Source organism: Amblyomma americanum, chromosome 6 (assembly GCF_052857255.1).
Source record: "Amblyomma americanum isolate KBUSLIRL-KWMA chromosome 6, ASM5285725v1, whole genome shotgun sequence".
NCBI lineage: Eukaryota > Metazoa > Arthropoda > Arachnida > Ixodida > Ixodidae > Amblyomma > Amblyomma americanum.
In genome coordinates this window covers 49,552,140-49,572,295 of record NC_135502.1, presented here as the reverse complement: position 1 = coordinate 49,572,295, position 20,156 = coordinate 49,552,140, and the positions used below count along the sequence as shown (strand labels likewise).

The 20,156-nt window shown below is 45.0% G+C and overlaps 1 protein-coding gene across 1 annotated transcript; it reads right to left on the bottom strand.

Annotated features, from left to right (window-relative positions):
* Positions 1-222: 222 nt before the first annotated feature.
* Positions 223-14,199, bottom strand: LOC144094700 (uncharacterized). Its single transcript, XM_077628617.1, has 6 exons — positions 13,924-14,199; positions 11,997-12,203; positions 11,136-11,251; positions 6,691-6,817; positions 3,554-3,853; positions 223-377 (listed from the first exon to the last, which is right to left on the bottom strand). Exons 1-6 carry the CDS (start codon positions 14,197-14,199, stop codon positions 240-242), a joined length of 1,164 nt encoding a protein of 387 aa, XP_077484743.1. The 3' UTR covers positions 223-239.
* Positions 14,200-20,156: the final 5,957 nt, after the last annotated feature.

Below are 20,156 nucleotides of genomic sequence, written 5' to 3'. Positions count from 1 at the left end.
AAGTGACAGCTCTGGAGCACAAATTGTGTAATTACGATTATCAGCATGACTTTAGTTATTCTTGTTCGCTAGAGCTATCAGTGTCGTTCGCGAAATTTGCAAAACATTTAGAGGAGCGTACAGATAAAGTAAGAAAGCAAGCACCATGTGCTGCAAAAATATTAAAGGCTTAGAGCAGGAACACACAAAATAAGCCGGCAGGACGCGTTGGTGTCGGTTGTCGATCGCCAAGTCGGAACCTACGGCCTGCGAGCGTGCGCTTTAGATTGGATCAGTTCCAGGCGGCGGTAGTTGTTGGAATTGCACGCGTTCCACACGTCGTGCTGAACTTCGAAGACGGCCCAGCCCTCAGAGACATTCCTGGCGTACCTATCCAGCTGCAGAAGAATACGCAAGAAAGTTATCTTTCTGCCAGTTATTTATGGTTTTTCAGCAAGCAAGAAAACGTAAATGCACGCCAAAATCATTCTCCTCAACATTTTCAAAAACGAATGAATACCCAAGCAGCCTGGTTTACGTGTTACTGCGAAACGGGAAGACGAAACAGGAAACTTGAACGAGGGGCATGCTCTTGAAGGCGAGGCGATGGCAGTGAGGCTATTCTGAGCTCGATCCCTTGTGTAAGCGTCTTGCTAAAAGACAGTTTCTACAAATGCATCTCCCGGAAACATAATCTGTCTTAGTCGCTCCTTAGTTAAGTATTTCATCGGGCAGCCGGTGAATCTTGGGCTATATACCAGCTCTCATGTCGAAGTTTGAAGCTGCCAATGATAGGCGATGAAACTACAGCCCCGCCCATCGAATGATTGTTCATAAAGAACAGTGAAGGTAATCTTTCATTGATATTTTTATTCATGCACCGGAGTGTGCAGGAGGCCAAGGTAAAAGCCGTTCTACGACGGCTTGAGGGGTCCCTAGCCCCCAAATACTGTGGCAGCGGAAAGCATAAACACATCAACAAAAAAGATTACAGCCTTGTGGTACTTGTATGTGAGCATTCTCAAACATAAAAAGATTATACAGAGATTATAGAGAGAGATTATATACACAGAGATTATACATATTATACAGATTATACAGAGAGGATCTACGAAGTAGATACATGTATGCACAAAAAACAAGAATATAAACATCCATGATGACAATCAGTTTGTAAATAGCTGTTTAAACTCAGACAGGGTTAATTTCACAAGATCAGTGCCTTGTCTACTGTAATCATTTTGAAGCCTTGGTAAAGTATTCTGGAGAATTTGTGTACCATAATTGGTGCGGCATTTTGGGATTTTCTAGTATTCTGTGTTTCTTGTGGGATATGGCAGATCATTTTGCGTCAATCCTGCGACGTCGAAAAGGAGAGATGCGCTATAATATATAAGATGTTTTGCGCTATAATAGAACACGCGAGGCAGTATATAACGGTATAAATCATGTGCTCGGTGCACGTTGAACTGTTTAAAGAGAAGGGGCAGACGATTCTGTATATTTTAGATTTGCAATCATGCGTAAGATTCTTTTTTGTAGTTTTAGCAGCCTGTTTAAATTTGTCGTGGTAGTGGTGCCCCATACTAAAAAGCAGTAATGAAGAGAGGACACAAAAAGAGCATTATATATCAATAGTTTTACTGATTGTGGAAGGCGGTAACGGTGGTGATTTAGCATTCCAGTGACCGAGCTGAGCTTCTGCAATAAGTGCCTTGCAATATGAAGCATTTACAGGGATTTTTTCATGGCGAATCTTTCAGATTCATTGGTATTTAGCGTAGATGCTTTTTTCGAGCTTCAGCGTCGGTTATTAATTTGAAACGTTCTTTGTTGGAAGGTCGTTGTTTAGATACAAACCTAAAGGGAAATGATACTCCCGTAGCCTAGAAAATTTTTTCCACTTACCGGTACAGCTATATTTTCCCGAAACTTCGGGAGCTAGGGGGGCTACCTAGTGTATTTGTCAGGAGATTGAGACCACGTGGTTTGCTTCTGGGTCGGGTAGTGAGGCTCCTGTAGCATTTGTACAAATCCTACCCATTGGAGGGGGACAGGACCGAAAATCTTCCTATCGTCTGGAGATTTTGACCACTAAGGATGCACTACAAGCCACACGGTATGGCTAAGAAGCAAATACCTTGGGCTCTAAACTTTTGACAAAGGGTGTACAGGGGTAAGTACTTATTCAGGGTCTTCGCTCAACTACATCACTTTACTTGGGCGAGTCAAAAAGAGTACTTTACTTTTCTTTCAGGAGATGCAGCGGCAACACGCGAGCAAAGAATGGTAAATTTTTTCCAAGTCCTTTGGTCCCTCACAGGACGTGCGCACGCAGTCCTATTCTCTGCTATTCTGTGCCAAAGGCGGAATTTACTTCGTTAGCAGATTTAGGGCCCGTTCACACTTGTCCAAAAATCCGGCGAGCGAAGCGGATTCGGCCGCTTTTGACGCTGAGCGTGGCGGAAAGCGGCGCGGCGAGGGCGATCGGGCTGGACCCAAATTTTCCGCGTTCGCCGCCGCCGCGGCGAAAAACATCGCGGCACCCTTCGACGCAGGGCCCCTCGCCTCGGAATGAATTCGTCGTTGTTGCGGCCTTGTTCAGCGCGTTCACTGGCCATAAATCGGACACCAGTACATCGCTTCGTCTCACCTCACCTATAAGCAAATGTATAAGTGATAAATTTGCTTTATTTTTTTTTTTTATTTTGAGCGACGATTCTGCCGCTACTAGGCCTACGAGGAGCGCCGGTTTTCTTGACAGTACTAGTTCCTGTCCTGACAAGCAGATGGCGCCACTAGGCTGGGCGTTTCGTTGCGAGTCTGTTTGCATATAATTTGTTTTTTATAATTGTTTTTTTTGAGGGAAAGGAAATGGCGCAGTATCTGTCTGATATATCGTTGGACACCTGAACCGCGCAGTAAGGGGAGGGATAAGAGAGGGATTGAAAGAAGAAAGAAAGAATTAGGTGCCGTAGTGGAGGGCTCCGGAATAATTTCGACCACCTGGGGATCTTTAACGTGCACTGACATCGCACAGCACACGGCCGCCTTAGCGTTTTTCCTCCATAAAAACGCAGCCGCCGCGGTTGGGTTCGAACCCGGGAACTCCGGATCAGTAGTCGAGCGCCCTAACCACTGAGCCACCGCGGCGGGTTGTTTGCATACACTGAACTAAAAATGGGAATGTGCTTGCGTTCGCAAGCGTGCATACTGTTATGTTACAGTATCGATTTATGCTTTTTTCTAATCATATCTGTGTACGCCGCGAGCGGTGACGTGGTGGCCGGGAAGTGTGTGGAAAAGCGAGAAACAGCCGTGGCGCGGCGGTTCAGCCTCTTCAGGGCGTCAACTGCTGAGAACAGGTCCTAGTTTTCCCGGCGAGCGAAGCGGATTAGCTCGCCGGATTTTTGGACAAGTGTGAATGCGCCCTTAGCCGGAGTAAAACTCTGCGAAAGAGGGTATAGCAGCGCGTTTCCTGTCTTGAAGGGAGTGCCAGTTTTTGGACTGTATGCGGCGACGTCACCGACCACTGCGTTTTGTAATGTATTGAGCAGAGAAGTAGAAGAGTCACCTTTAAAGTCAACGTTGCGGGGGTCTCGTAGCTGGCCCAGTAGTTACGGTTTCCGGCCACCCAAGCGGCGTACGCGAACTCTTCCGGGGATTCTTGCGCTTGCTGATAGTAAAACCCCGTTGCATTGCAAAGAACGTCGTAGTCGGCCACAAGAGCACGGTCGCATTTCTGAAAGGCGTTCTTCGGTCTGCCGGATCCCTCTTCACCGACGAACATCGCGACGCCCATCGTGGAGGAAAACATGACGCGAAACGTGTAGCCTCGGGATCGCAACTGCTGCGTGGCCCGCACCGCTAATTCCTGCAGTTTACCAAGAACACGAATTCATAAGAAAACTTCAAATTCGAACTTCCAACTTCCAAACTTCCCAGTTAATTGGCGTGAACTAGTTCTTTTCAAATAAAGCCAAACTTTGCGCAAAAGCATGGAGTCATAAAGCGTTGGAAATCTTAGGTCAAATGTAAACGCGCTGTATAGTTAGCGACCCGAAATAATTAGCGCTAATGAGTTAACTGGAAAGACCGCGCTATATAGCATCGAGTCATATACCGTTGGAAAGCTTAGGTCAAGAGTAAGTGCACTGTGCTACTTAGCGAACCGAATTAATAAGCGTTCATTGGTCAATTCCAGTGAAAACCAAAACAAAATCAAAACCACAAAGCTAACGCTCTCCTAACAGGTTTAATAGAGTTTAACCGTTGCCAATTTTTTGTTTCCAATAATGACGCGGTACACAACCTTGCAACCTGCCTAATGGGCGTACTGATTTTGTACATACAATGCGGACAAAATGTCTCACGCTTTTTGCGATAAAGTTGAAACACATTTTGTTTTCCTTGCACGGTTTGCGCTTGTGCGCGTCTGAGTGCGTATAGTATAGGCTCCCTGTTAGCCGCTAAATAAACAGTTTGAGTCAGCGCTGCGTTTGGTCCTTCCTGCTTTCATCTTCTGCCTCTCTTTCTTCCTTGGGGTGGCGCTGTTATGCCGAAAGCATGACCTTAAATCACCAGTACCTACTATCACAACAATTAACGCATCTGATTCATTAGGTTTTGCACACGCGCTTATGGAAACTCGTGCGCGCCTTCCAATTAAAGGCAGTACTTCAGTGCGACGAAGAGAACAGTGCTCGAGCTTATTGGTACGGAGACTACTGGCGCATGCGTTGTTCACGCCAATCTAGCTCCCTCTTCACCGCAGTTTTCGCAAAGCGAGCACAGCGCCGGCAAGCTGTTGTTGTTGATGGTGTTGTTGTTGTTATCCTGATACTATGGCAAGCACATTACCCCGTTGCGAGTGCGCTCCCCTTCCTCCTCCGCTTTTTGCTTGGCTCCATCTGCTTTGGGCTACCAACATTGGCACCACACCACTAAATCTTGCTATGTGTATAAAGAACCCGTCACCATCTGTACGACCTGAGCCGACTGCCTCCTTCAACTGAAGCCTACATAACCAGACAAGGCAGGATGCAATGATATAGGCGCACAACTAAACTTGGTACAAATACATCACTTTCTCAGAACCAGCTGTGTGTATAGCGTGCTATGTTTCTCACCGAACCATTTTCGCGAAATGTCTATGGAGCCTCCGCCAAAGCTTTGCGCTCCCGTCAATAATTTGAACAAATTCTGTTTGCAAGTGACAGGTGTGACGGGGTCACGCTGATGCCAGCAGAGTACGCCAGATAAAAGGATTTCACTCTAATACCGTCGGAGACGTAATATGCAAGACACGCAAGCGCCGACATAATTGAAATTTTCGTCCCTTGGTGGCCCAGAAACCGAAGATCGCGGCCGCGAATGGCGCGTCCATTAAACAGCGGTAAGGGTACTCGTCCGGGACGGTTGGCGGAGCGTGGCTCGGACTTGAATCGACAATGAAGCCTGACGATGGGATAAAAAGCTCGTTTGCCTCCCAAGGTGAGCCATAATTTCAGTAAGGTGTCGCCAAGGCGGCTCCACTCAAGTAAACAATATGCATTTCTATTTCACTAGCCGTTGCCACTCCAATGCTTCTCGCATTTCCCAAAGAAACGGGGGCACCCATAAAAAAAAAACCTTCTCGCAGGACAAGCCTCTTTCACCACGAATGCACGCGCAATGCACGTGTCGATATAGTGGAGTGCAGAGACACCAGATGACGCTGCAGTGTGTTCCCAGCGGTGCTCACATGTAACGAGGCCATTTTTCTCCCGTAGGACATGGTACTTATTGTTGACAGCCCTTTAGGCGTAGAGAAACGCAAGCTTCTGCGAGGTTGCTGAGCTGAGACTTTGCGAGTTTACAGCAGGCGCAGCTTGGGTGTAAGGCGCCAATTTCATAACGTAGCCTTAAAATAAGCACGTGTTTAGCCTGGTTGCCTCATAGGTTTGTTTTGCTGGGTCGTCGGCACGTCTGGCGACGATGTTACGCACAGAACCATAGTTGTAGCGCAACACACGACAAGGACACAGAACGGCCACTGCGACAAGGACACAGCCAGTGTCCTCTCGTTCTGGTGTCTTTGTCGTGTGTTGCGCTAAAACGATGGTTTTAGGCCACAACCATTAAGCCCATGTTTCTATCATATTAGACACAGGTTAACCTCTCAACGAGTTAACGTTGAACTTATCTGTTCGCCTCACAGGTGGAAGTTGATGAAGACGACCATGTGCAATGCACAGTGCAGAGCGTGCTGCAGTTTAGCCTGGGGCGTGATCGGCAGCGGTGATAGCATTTGCTCTCGTGAAGTGTCCAACGAAGCTGACTTGTTCGTGCCGCCGCGGGTTCGAAACTTAGTCGCGGTAATATTTATTTATTTGTGCATGGGCTATAGATATGCCAGGCTTGCCCAATGTCACCCTCACGGTCGCCCTCCAATTGGTTAAAGCTGGCGCGGCACTCCTCCAAACTACCTCGATGTTTTACCCCAGTTACTCTCAGTCTTCACACAAGATTCTTGGTTGGGACAGCGTTGAGTAGTGCTTTCACGTTAAAAGATAAAGATTAGGAATAAAGTATGGAATCCAGGTGAGTGTCGGTGTGAATGACCTAGGAATAAATTGGGACTTCGTGATATGAGTGAGAACTTTGATTTTCTCGTGGGGCCACTTATATAAACACTTCTTGCACGCGAAATTAGCATAGTGAATATCTTACAAAAGAGGGCACCGGTAAAGATGCAGTCTTCAATGACACGGGGAAGGCGTGACACCCATGAACAGCAATCTGTCCATGCTGTGAAAGTCTGTGCACGTGGGTCTGGATAATAATGGTTGTGAGTGATCTGAAATGAAAAAGAAAAGGCGACAAGGAATAAGACGGTTGTACAGGAGAATGGAAAAATGCTAAAAATGAGCACATGGGAAATATCTCTTGCAATGTTTAGAGTTCAGAGAACACGCTAAGAAAGAACAGACTGATAACGAAGTCCGACAATGATAAAGGCGTCCTCACATTGAAATGTAAGGAAGAGATACCAGTGCTCATATCGGAATGAGAGTGTAATGAATCGCAATTTGTTGCTTACTTTGAAATGCAGCTTCTCTAATGTCAAGAATATTAAAAGTCTCCTGGTCACACGCACGTGAAATATTCGGCGCATGCTTCCCTGACACGCTGAATAAAAATTTGCCCAATATATCGACAATAAAAACGCAGTGGCGGCAGGCATGCAACAACGTTTAGGCTTGTAAATAACTGCTCCCCGACTACACATTTAGAGCCCGTGCTTTTGTATAGAGAACGTGGTCGAAGTCATATCGTCTTCGTTCTCTTGAGGACCTCTAAAAAAATAAAAAACGTCAGAGTGATCAAGTTGTAGTGTAACGGCGAAAAGAAGATTGAAAGGGTTTCACGTACCTCCTCTGCCAAAAGTAAACGAGAAACAGGTTTTTGCTTCTCAACAGTATAATGGAGCCTTTACGGCCCACCTAAAGACCGAAAGGTGCAAAATATGAGAACAAGTGTTCACCTTACTTTATACAGATTCAGAGTTTTAAGGGCTGCCATAATTTCTTTTCTACGCGGCAAAGAAACAAACCACCATTGTTCGGTTACTTTTGCCAAAGATGGTACATGTGAACTAGCGGTAAAACAGCTTTGAATATGTAATAGCACTATGCAGCGAACACTCGGAATCATCCATACAAGTGAAGGGCTTAGCTTTCTTGTGGGCTTCAAAAATTGAGTAATTCCTTCCATATTGTAAATAACAGCAGAAAACCAAATGTTCAAAACACAGCTAAATGTATATCACGTTTCTCCGCCCGATTGAGAATACTGTGAACGATTGAAAGGCTAACAAGGTCATAAAACGTAATTTACTCAGCATGTTTCAAGAACATATTCCGGTGATTGTCAGTCATAATTCATGGAACACGCTGCCACAAAATTTTTGGAAGAAGCTCCAACAGTTGAGTTCCAGGCGGCTCAATAAACCAATTTAGCCGTGTTTTTCTCTTCGCTGCTTTATCCTAACCGGTTTGTCTCGAATTTGTGGGCGGCACGTCTTCGCAAACAAAAGTTCAATTTTTGCTTCAGTTTATGAAAGAGGCGCAGAGGTTGTCGCATGCTTCTGTGTCACACCTTCAGATTTTTGTGCTCGTTTTATACGCTAGCCTTACAGTTCATGAAGGAGCAAAATCCGCAGTGTGATGTCACAAAATTCACTGATTAGCGAAACAGGTTACCTGAACTTGCGATTTCATTGCAACCTGCCCGCTGTAGCCGGTAGTGTCCTGGATACCGGGTTGGTGAGCTGCCTACCCACTGGGGCAGGTGGCAGTTGAATTAAAGAATGGTCGGGTGAGGTCACGTGACTTTCTGACGTCATCACAACCTGCTCCTCGGGTTCTGACATGTTATATGCAAATGTTGACACCGACAAAACACAGCGAATGCCTACTACTGCAGCTATCAGTCCGAATATGGTGGTTGATGGACTTTTAATTTCAAAGAAACTGAGCTCTAAGTGCTATAACCTGATATCTTGGCAAACGTATTCAAATTAGTGCCCACATAAGGTGGATATCGGGAATTCTCAGCTCGACGTCGGGAGCTCACAGAAGTCGCTGAACACGACGATCTTTTGAGATTACTTTATTTTGTCCTTCGTCGCTTTTGCCTACATGCGTGCTTTGCGCACAGCTTGTTTGAAGTGATGCGGGCATCGAATCTCACTTTACAATGTCACTGTCGCGGGTTGAGTAGCCGTTATCTCTCGATAGGCTTTGAAACGATGGGTTGATTCGCAACCATCTGTGAACGTAGTTGGCGGCAAGGACTAAAAGCATTCCCATTTATCGCAAAAGTTTTGATCCAGATGTTGCTGCAGTACTGCTGTCATTTGCTCCTAAAGAAAAGAAATGAATAATTTGCTCAACTTCATATCTTTTCGAAGAGGCATGAATTCTGGTATATACGGTACTACCGTACTTAACCGGGGGGGGGGGGGGGGGGGTTATAGCCTACTAAATGCAGATAAAGCTGATAGTGTAAGGTGCTTTGTACTGCTGTCTGTCGATTTTTTGTCGATGTACTGGAATGACAAAGCACGTTATCTACAAGTCTGGTTAGCAATTAAGCGTTCAAAAAAAAGAAAAGTGGTTAGATGGGTGCGCATGTGGAAATAATTGACCTTAACAATCCTAAGCCGCAGCGATGGCGCACTGATTATGGCGTTCGACTGCTGACCCGAAAGACGAACGTTGGATCCCGGTCGTGGTGATAGAATTTCGTTGCAGGCGAAATTATAGAGGCCCATGTACTGTGCGATGTCAGTGCATTTAAAAGAACCTCAGGTTACCGAAATTTCTGGAGCCCTTCACTACGGCGTCCCTCATAGCCTGAGTGACTTTGGGACGTTAAGGCACCATAAATCCTAAACCATTTACTATCCTGAGCACAAGGCACGAGCATGCTTTGAGTGTGTGGGTAATCAAAGGTATTGTGAAAAGAAGGCTCATACCCCGTCAATGATAGCTTGTGAAATGCCGACGCGACTTTCTTTTCTGGCATGTTTTGCAGCGTGGCGGTATCAAACAAACTCATCATGGAAAATCATTCGTGATTTCATTTCAGAAGAGTTGCGCCGTGTACAAAAAGGTCCTAGAAAATGGTGCGGGAACACTCCGCAAGTTCACTGATTACAAATGCCGGAACAGGCATTCCCAAGCAGGGCAAAATGGTGGGCCTGTTTGTATGGCATGTAAAAGAAGAAATATACCAGCCAAAAAACAAAAAAACAAACGAAAAACGAAACGCAAAGGAGAGGTTGTCCTGTATTGTTCTCTCCTTGTGCGTTCGTTTTTTGGCTGGTATATTTTTCTTTAACAGGCATTTCCAAGGCCGTATTGCGTTCGTTTTTTGGCTGGTATATTTCTTCTTTAACAGGCATTCCCAAGGCCGTATTCAATGTAGTGCCCACTTCAGTCGTACCCTTTGTGCTTCAGAGTTATCGGTTAATTTCTCTGACCTTTCTTCGCTTCTGATTGAAGCTAAAACCACACAACTAATATAATGCACCAGGGAGTTTAATATACAGATAGCCTCAAATACTAGGCGTTTTATTTAAGCTGTTCTGGAATAAAGTTTTTGGGTTAAAAGAGCGCTTCTTTCGCCATCGCATTGTCAGTGGTGTTGCGCAACAGAATACCGCCAAGACGTGCTGACTGGTAGGATGGATAACTATAATAATTAGTCGCTAACCTTTGAGCTATTGCTCTTAGCCTCCTTATTTATTAAAAGGCGTGTAGCCCAGCGTAAGTAATCTGTATATAGGTTTTTAGAGTTTCGAAAACACAGGTACCCTCGACACTGCTGCCCAACAAATTCTGGCTACATCGCACCAAAAATGCATGCGCTTCCGAGAAGCTTACATGCAAAGCTACCCATCCAGTGCACGTAACTCGTCAAAACAGCCAAAAAATTGCACGGCTACAGCGCCGAGGGGAACTGTGCTTTCGAAATTCTAAAACCTGATATGAATATTACTTACGGTGGGCTACAGCTCTTCCATCAATAAGGAAATAAAATTAATAGTAAAAAGGGTAACGGCGCGGATTTACATAGAAGGCAAGCGTAGCAAAGGGTGGCAGAAAGTTAAGTGGGTGGATGAGATTAACACGCTTGTGGCCGCAGCTGGCAAAGGACAGGGTTAGTTGGATAATCATAGGAGAGGCCTTTTCTCTGCAATTAGCATAGTCAGGCTGCTGCTGCTGCTGATGATGATGATAATAAAAATTAACTACTCATTAATAGTTAATCGACTGATTTGTTAGAATATCTCAGCAATTTCTGATACGCTACACCGCTTACAATGCTATGCCGAAAAATGCGCTCTTCTAAATAAAAAAAAATATATTTTCAAGATTTCACAACATATTAGCTGAAATACCCGGCATATAAAACTTTCAGAATGTTCTGTAGCGGGGTCTTAATTAGCGTTGCTTGATTTACTTCACTCGTTTCCCACTTGCAAAAAATATCATATGAGCGGAACTCAGTGTTGTGTTGTGTTGGGTCTTATGGCACATAAGCAGCTAAGGCTATCATGCGCCAAGCTCAAAATGGAACTCAGTACCGTCTAGGTCGAATGTGCTTACGTTATCGCTCCAACTTCAGAAACAAATTTTCTGAGCGCGTCCTGAGTGTACAGCGCCACCCCGAGGAAGACCATCCCTGTGCCGCGGTTTTGTTGGCGCAGCGCTGTCTCCATGACCTGCGCAGTAAGAAGCGTCGCGTTCTTTTGAGCATAGATTTTATGCAGGCTAATGCAGCAGAACAATTCTACTTCTCCCAATTCTCCAGCTACCTAAACACCGCCATTACTGCATCTGGCGCTTTGGAAACATTGAGAAAGCGTAAAAAGCAATCATGACTCACGTGAGTGGTGTTTCATATTTAAAAAAGAAAGATTTTCAGGCCCCCGTGTATACCGAAATGGGTAATTTTAGTAAGGGGTGGCATATCTTTGTTACCAGCGCCGATATCACAGGTTTGAGCCGTCACGCTGGAGCGTATATTTCATGATGGAAACCCGAAATCATCCAGCTCGAAACCTTGATAATTAACAAATTGTCGAACGCAGAAATAATTTTTCATTGTGCCCTGTCTGTTGCCGAGAACATTCACACCTCTAGGAAGCAAAAAGAAATAAAAAATTGCCCGAAAGAAGCCAAAATTTTGCTATTAGCACGCTTCTGCAATGCAAATCGAGACTATTCGGCCACACTTAAGTAGTCCCGTCGCATCCAATATTGTTTCCCGGCTGTGACAGTCACTTCTCGAATAGAGAACCGTAAAATAAAAACCAAAATGAGTGTAAAATGATTCTAAAGCAACAAAAACGCCAGCAGAGCTGATGCATTGTTCTCGGCCTCAAAAAATAAGCTTGGATAGATTGAGGTTATGGTGACAATCACCGAGTAGACAGAGCCTGTTTGAAAGACCGTGCGAGGACTGACCCGGAGCATGGGTGCCAGGTCATTAGTGTTGACGCTTTCATGGCGGGCAAAGTCCAGGACGCCCATGGCCGACAGATTCATCATGGCAGCAAGGCTCCGCAGCTCGGCGGCTAAGGTCGGAAGACGCTGCACGCTGCTCCTAGGGTTTCCGGCGTGGAGAAGAGAGAAGCTCACACCAGCCTTCACTCGCGGGTTAGCCGAGATAGCCTGCACACAAAGCGTGTCATAGCATTATTTGCTTATTTTTTTATTCGCACATAATATATACAGTATGAGAGCGGTTGTCGAAGTGGGAAGGTGAGAAAAATAAAGAATAAAAATTTGGGTTAACATAGTAGAAGGCGAAGTGACGTACTTAACATTGTGCAATGAAAATTTTAGAATATAATAGTGTGAATACATTATGACACAGTCTAATGCAACGCAACATGACTATAAAACTGCAATTTCTTACGAGAGAGAACCGGATTAAAGTGATCGAAACATATTAGGCATTACGCTCGCGTGCTGTTTGGTGCGAGCGACAAGTTTATGTAAAAGACCCATGCTAAGTTTACGGTGACTTATAATTGAGCGTGGATTATTGGAAATAATGTTTATTCGAAGACATAACCAAGCCACTTCATAGCTGTTAAGCCGGCCTCACGTCAAAGAGCTTTCCCATCATAATAGTGAAGCGTATATATACGGGGTATTCCACCTAAGACATTACACAGTTTTTAAAAATAAGCTTTTTTATATCAGAATACGGCTTTTTTCGCCGCAGCATTATCTTGCGATGAAGTACGTCAGAATACAGCTAATACGTGCTAACTAGCAAGCTGGTTAAATAATATTGAATAATTAACTGTAAGTGTAACTGTTAGGCTCCTTAATTATTGAGAGGTGTGTAGCCCACCGTAAGTAATATCTTTATCAGTTTTTAGAATTTCAAAAGGACGGTTACCCTCGGCACTGTGGCCCAGCAAAATTTGCCTACATAGCGCCAAAATGCATGCAATTTCGTGGAGCTTGGAGGCAAAGCAACCACTACAGTGCATGTAACTCGTCAAAATAGCACATATTTTTCGGGGCCACAGCGCCAAGGGTAACCGCGTCTTCAAATCTAAAAACTGATATCGATATTATTTGGTGTAGGCTAAACGACTCTCAATAGTTAAGGAGCCTAACAGTAATAGGTAAAAATTTGGCTGTTTAATATTAGTTAACCAGCCTCCTAGTTAGCATATCTTAGTTGTATTCTGACGTAATACGCCGTTAACATTGCTATGAAGAAGAAAGCACTCTTCTAACTCAAAATATTAGAAATCCCGAAAGCCGATATGAATATTACGGTGCGGTTCACTGCTTTAAATAATTAAGGAGCCTAACTGTAATAGTTGAAAAATTAACTATTCAATATAAGTTAACGAGCCTGGTTGTTAGCACGTCTTAGTTGCATTCAAGTGTGCTACACCGCTGGCAGTGATATGCCGGAAAAAGCCCTCTTATAACGCAGAAAACAATTTTAAAAACTATGTACGGTCTTAGGTGAAACACCTTAAATACATGTCCACGTAAGTACGGAGATAGGCTATGCTATGGCAATGTGCAGTAAATGCTTTTCTGCACCAACGGCACCGAGCGTTTCCCATTTCAGTGTGCAGGTATTTTTGTTAATGTACTCACTGTTTCCCGACAGACAAGGAGGCAGACCAAAGCCCGGTTATAGGCTCCTATTTCGGTGCCTTGCCAAAAAGCTATAGATTCGAAGGGACGGGTCTGGTCAGTGAGCCAGTGTCTGCGCGTGTGATATGAGCGTGTTCGAAAGTTCGCTAATACTGCTTGCTGGCAATGCGCGCGATCCTACCTCTCTATGCAAGGCTGAATGATGGGCCAGATGGTAATCCATGTTCTAAATGTTATTGCCTGCCTGAAAAAGGCGTACCTTTTTAAAGGCGTCCCACGAGGTCCGTCCGTACAGAGGGATGAAGTTCTTTCCAGATGTTAAGAGGTCGGGGTAGATGGCATAGTCGCACCTTCCGCCATCGAATAGCTTCGAGTCAGCAAAGCTCTCGCCTACGACGCACATGACCAAGCCAGGTCGATTTGTTGTGGTTGTCGTTGTTGTGGTCGTAGTTGACGTCGTGGTAGTCGTTGGTGTCGTGGTTGTAGTTGAGGTTGTAGTGGTCGTTGAGGTTGTCGTCATGGTTGACGTTGTCATCGTTGTTGATGTAGCTGCATTGAAAATGAGCTGTATTTGGAATACGAAGAAAAATCAGTGCATCAAGAAAACAGAAAAACTAAAAAAACGAATGCGTAGAGAAAGTAATGTGCGCAGATTTTTTCGATCACGATTAGCAGTAGCCCCAATACCCGCGCTTGTGACGCGACCAAACACTGTCCTGCTTGCAGATGTACAGTTTTTCAAATTCTTCTTCGCAGCCTCTGTGCGTCTCTCGTTACTCCAGTCGCGGTTAGTGAGCACTCTGCATTGCTTGAAAAGAAGAGTATGATACTTTGTTGAAAGCAAAATAAGGAACTGCTGCTCAATACAGAGCCCATTACAGAAAGAGCTCCCCCCACTCTCTACTTACATCTAAGAATCGTAATGGGATACGATGTGGAGCGAGGGCATCAATAATTGAGCATAAGCTGTTTTTAGGCACTGCAATCTAATTTAATGTGTCATGTCCTGCTGAAATACAACAGTAGAAATGTATTTGTAAGCAATGTATTTGTTAGCACTGAATTACTAAACAGCACTACTGATACAAACGAAGAAAAAAACGAGCAGGTAACGTTTCATTAAAAATCTCAAACTCAAGACACACCCGGAGTTGACCTTGACCCTTTAACACCACAGTATTTTTTTTTTGAGAACGCGTAAAAGTGTTCCACATTTTTTTTTGCATATACTTTCCTTGTGTCGTTTTAATTCTGAAAGCATATTGTTTTGTTGCTTCGGAACAACTTCAGCGTTAAAATGTAGAAAGATAATGATGCTTTTAAGCAAGAGGGTTTTGAAATTCGCAATAATAGTTTGAGTACAGGCACCGTAACAAAACATCAGGTGCCCAGACGTTGCATCGTACTGGCCCTTATGAGATTTCATAACGCGCAAGCTGCACCTAGCTCGTGATCGTCGTCGTAACTGTGGTCGTCAGTGTCCGTTTTGAATTCAACGTTCATGTGGGACTCACTTTACACGGCAAATTCCATCTATTTATCCTCGTAACCATGTGAACTGCTTCTAGCCCCCAACAAGCCCCCGCCACCAACAATATTTATGCGTACTGCCAGTTATCAATCACCGTTGCCAAGTTAAATGTGCTCCAAAGGCCAAAATAGGATTTTTTTTCTTGTAGCAAAACAAGCGACCGAATCCTGTGCACGAGCCTGCCTCGTCTTTCGGAGTGAAGGCAAACTATTAACGGGCTCGATGAATGTGCTTCTGACTCATCGTTAGTATTATTGTACAACGGCCCAGGACGAGTACAGCTTGGGGCAGGGTGTTGGATGGTTAATCTGCGATAGTTGGGTTTTGAAGCATAGACATATGTGGGACTGTGTGGGAGAAAACTTATGCCACCTAACTCGGGGAGAGCAACTTGTGGCTATGCAGTGGAAGCTACAAGGGCGAGGCGCGAGGATTGCACAAGTGCGCTCTTATAACGCACTCACGAGGGAGAGAGAAAGGCTTTTAAGCTGGCGGCACGTGCTCGTAGCACTCCCTGCGTAGTCATATAAAGCTTGTCCCCGAGTATAGCTGCAGACAGTCAAGCAATGGGCGCGCTACTTGATCACTCTGTAGCGCCTTGCTAAGCAATCCTGGCGGAGGGAGTCATGCGGTACAAGCGACGGAAGGGTGTTGCCTCCTTACTTATGAGGGTAGGCACAGTGGTCGGGGGAACAGGCATAAAGGTTGGCACTACGGGTGGGACAGTAGGCACCGAGTGGTCAGTTGTCCCTGAGCTGTCAGTTGTCCCTGAGCTGTCGGTGGTCCTTAACCTGTCGGTGGTAGTAGGTGGGGCACCACGTCCGGTGCTAATGACCACGGGCCCGCTGCTAGCGATCACAGTAGACCCGCTGCCTCCACTTCCGCTGCCCGATTCAACGGAGTCATCACCTGTACGGTAGAAAAAAAAAAACATCAGCTTATCGATGGGTCTAGTCCGTCAGGATGCAGTGCAGTTTCCTTTTCGTTTTATGACTAACGAGAAAGCAGAAACCTATTGTCTGCATCTTTAAGTACTATATGGGCTTGCGGATCGTCGTGTACCGCTGGAAGTGAAATTTCAGTAGAGGAAAACAAGCACGGAAACAATATTTATTTATTATTGTTTGTTTTTCTTGCCCTACACTGCAGCGCCGATCCTTTACAAGGGGCTTGACAAAGCCTCAGATTGAGCAATAGAAGCATTCCTTATAATAAGTAAAATTCTAAATCGGTTTTGTGTGCAAAAAAAGATGAAAGCATATTTTTTTTTTTAGTACTGAGACGATAGTGTAGCTGCTGACACCTGCCACTAGTGCTGGGAGCGCACTTCGCTGAAACATTGTTTTGCAAAAACAGAAAAAAGTTCATAGTTGGACTTGCAGCTATTTTGCGAATCTTCTTTTCACAGTCGCTTCTGGCCGACAAGTAGGGGGTCAATTATAATAAAGCAGTAGTGAGCTTCCTCTCAAAGTTCACTGCATTTCATGCGAACACTACGTGTAAGTTCATTTATTACGCACTATTTTAAACCTAAGCATCACTTCTGTCTTTACGTGTACTGGTAGAAGTTAACAGACTGAAAAACAAGAATTCAGGTCTCGGTAGCCGGCTTCAATTCGTGGCAAAAGTCTTGCAGGCAGCGAAGATCCCCTGTAAAACGTGCATTACTACATTGTGGGACATCCGCCCGAAGTGTCAGCGTGACTTGCCAAGTGTCATCTAGTAAAGAGGGTGGTCTACAGCGCGAGAGCGCACGTTTACAAGTATGGCGGTGTTTACAGCGTCAGCAGAAAGAACGGAGCAAGCTAGGTGGCCGCCTCAAATAAGACACGAATAAGGCGGGAATAAGGCAGTACAAGCTTATTACCCGCGCCGGTGGCTCAGTGCCTAGTGTTCAGCTCTCGAGCGCGAGGACGGGGAATCAAACATCGACCGCTGTGGCCGAGTTTAGATGGAGGCCTAATGCGAAAGATGTGCATGTGCCCTGCGATGTCAGCACGCGCTAAAGAAATTCTGGAAGTCAAGATTAACCTCTGTATGGCCGTCCTCTTTTCCATTTTTTGGCACTGACTCTCTTACCTCATGATTCACTGTGCGGTTGAGGTGTCCAACAAAATTGATCCTGCTACCGCACTCTTCCTGGGCTTACAAAACAGTTTCTTCGAAGGAACGTGCACCAAAAGGCTTACTGACAGTTTGTTGTCAGTTCAGCAAATGCGCGCAAAATGCTGTGTGCTCACTTTGAGAAAAACATTGCACATACACGCGAGAACCGCTCAGTGCTACTGCTGCAGAAATCCCTTCTCGCCGAATGCCCATTGCAGCACCTGTATTGTATCCAGGATATATGTTCTTTTCTAACTTCCTATTGTTCTAAAATCTCCTGAGTAGATGGTACATCATGTGCTTGTACCTGCATTCAGTCATGTATACATTGATGACCTATATAAATGTGGGCGCTCGTATTGATTTCAGAATCATCTACTATGTGCAGAGGCAGAATGTGTGAACAAATGATACGCACACTTTTTAATGCCTTCCTATCTATGAAAAAATGTGTTAGAAAAATGTGGGTTCAAACAACGAGGCACAACGAAAAGAATTCTTGCTCCACATCAAATGGGTCTTTGCGAAGAATTTCGAGGAACTCCACGATGACAACCTTGCATTTATGATGCGGCACAAAAGTAGTTGTTCCTCTGTGTAGCCGAATTATTGCCGTAGCTTCCAATTTTTTAGCCGTTCGTACTGAGTGAACGAGTAGCATTACCTCGACTGTTAACAGAACAGAGGCTGTTGCGAGAAATATTGCATTAAAAGATTATCTGGTGACACAGTCATTCTTTTATTTTATCCCTATCTTGAAGTCGCTGGCAACAGAACGAGATGTAATGATTGTATAGCCCCCAAGATCCATCTCAGGCGATCGGAGTTCTTATACGCTTTTATTCTTGTGCAGTCGCGTATTTCGCTCTAGGTGGAGAGAAAACGAGAGACTAGAGTTTTTTCAGCTCGCACTTACCTTCATCAACAATATCAGTGTCATCTGTAAACAAATATAAAAATAAATTGCGAACTTAAGAGAACAGCAGGCTGGCTTCTGCAGCTTTAAAGAAGTAAAAAAAAGAAAAAATAGCGCCAACTATAGTTTGCGTCTCACACAAAAGGGACCCTTCGGATTTTAATCGTAGGACTGCTAAAGAACCGCACTCAGTGGTGCCTTGAATAAAGAGCATTTTGAGTCTACCACATAAGGTTTGGGAGCGCATATCACGTTTTGGAGTGAGCAGGCCACGTGTTGAAAAATCGCGCAACAGCTGGCGCGGCATTCAAACGATCCTCCATTCATACGATTCTCCAAAGAGCGCGCTCAGTGCAACAAAGCGTCCATATCGAGAGAGCGAGGGGTGACATGCTCAGAGCAGCAGTTGTCTCGTCTAGACTGGGATGTGCCCAACACCTCTTGAACCAAATCAAATAAACGTGCTGCTCGCACGCGCAATGAAGAAAACGGTCGTGAACACTTAGCATCAGGTGGGAGTTATGGACGTTTCACCAGCTTAATGAATTCCACGCCCACTACCGAAATGCACGCAGCTTTCAAACCCCGAAAAAATCTTTGGCAACGACACAAGCAGGTTTCGCCAGCAGATCGAAAAAGGGGCACCACACAACTCCCGCTTTTCTCTTCACTCATTAAAAATTATACCAATGCTGGCAAGATGTGGCTGATGCAATAATGCACTGTGTTTCGAATGCATAGGATTTCAGCTCACGGACGAGTGTTGATATACTTCATCATCATCATCATCATCAGCCTGACTACACCCACTGCAATGCAAAGGCCTCTCCCATGCCTCTCCAATTTACCATGTCCTTTGCCAGCTGCGTCCGCCCTATGCCTGCAAACTTTCTAATCTCATCTTCCCACCTAACCTACTGCCGCCCCCTGCCACGCATGCCTTCTCTTGTAATCCACTCCGTTACCCTTAAGGACCAGCGGTTATCTTTCCTTCGCATCACATGCCCTGCCATGCCCATTTCTTCCTCTTGATTTTTATTAGGTTGTCATTAACACCGTTTGTTTCCTCACCCACTCTGCCCGCTTCCGGTCTCTTAACGTTACACCTATCATTTTTCTTTCCATAGCTCGCTGTGTTGTCCTTAACTTAAGCTGGACCCTTTTCATTAGCCGCCACGTTTCTGCCCCGTAGATGAGTATTGATAAGATACAGCTGTTGTACACTTTTCTCTCGAGGAATATTGGTAACCTGATATTCATGGCCTGAAAGAACCTGCCAAATGCGCTCCACCCCGTTCTAATCCTTGTAGTTATTTCCCTCTCATGATCTGGAGCAGCTGTTACTACCTGCCCCAAGTAGACCTTTACCACTTCCAGCAACTCGCTGCCAATTGTGAACTTCTGTTCCCTTGCTGGACTGTTGAAAATTACTTTGGTTTTTTAGACCCACCGTTCTGCTCTGCCTGTCTAACTTATTGGTCATGATTTGCAGTTCACCTCCTGAGTGACTAAGACAATGTCATCAGCGAATCGCTGATTATTTAGGTATTCTCCATTAACTCTTATCCCCAACTGTTCCCAATTCGGGCCTCGGAATAGCTCCTGTAAACACGCGATCAATAGCATTGGCGAGATCGTGTCTCCTTGGCTGACGCCCTTCCCTATTGGAATTTTATTGCTGACTTCATAGAGGACTATGGTAGCTGGTACTGCTCTGTCTGTCTAACTCATTGATCATGATTTGCAGTTCACCTCCTGAGTGACTAAGACAATGTCATCAGCGAATCGCTGATTATTTAGGTATTCTGCATTAACTCTTATCCCCAACTGTTCCCAATTCGGGCCTCGGAATAGCTCCTGTAAACACGCGATCAATAGCATTGGCGAGATCGTGTCTCCTTGGCTGACGCCCTTCCCTATTGGAATTTTATTGCTGACT

What these genes read in the sequence shown, in the direction of transcription:
- LOC144094700 (XM_077628617.1), bottom strand. Translation starts at nt 14,199, where the DNA reads ATGACAACGTCAACCATGACGACAACCTCAACGACCACTACAACCTCA. An exon ending in ACCTGGCACCCATGCTCCGG is followed by an intron (nt 11,252 to 11,996) that starts GTCAGTCCTCGC and finishes CTTACTGCGCAG; the next exon opens with GTCATGGAGACAGCGCTGCG. An exon ending in CCGCAACGTTGACTTTAAAG is followed by an intron (nt 378 to 3,553) that starts GTGACTCTTCTA and finishes ATTCTTCTGCAG; the next exon opens with CTGGATAGGTACGCCAGGAA.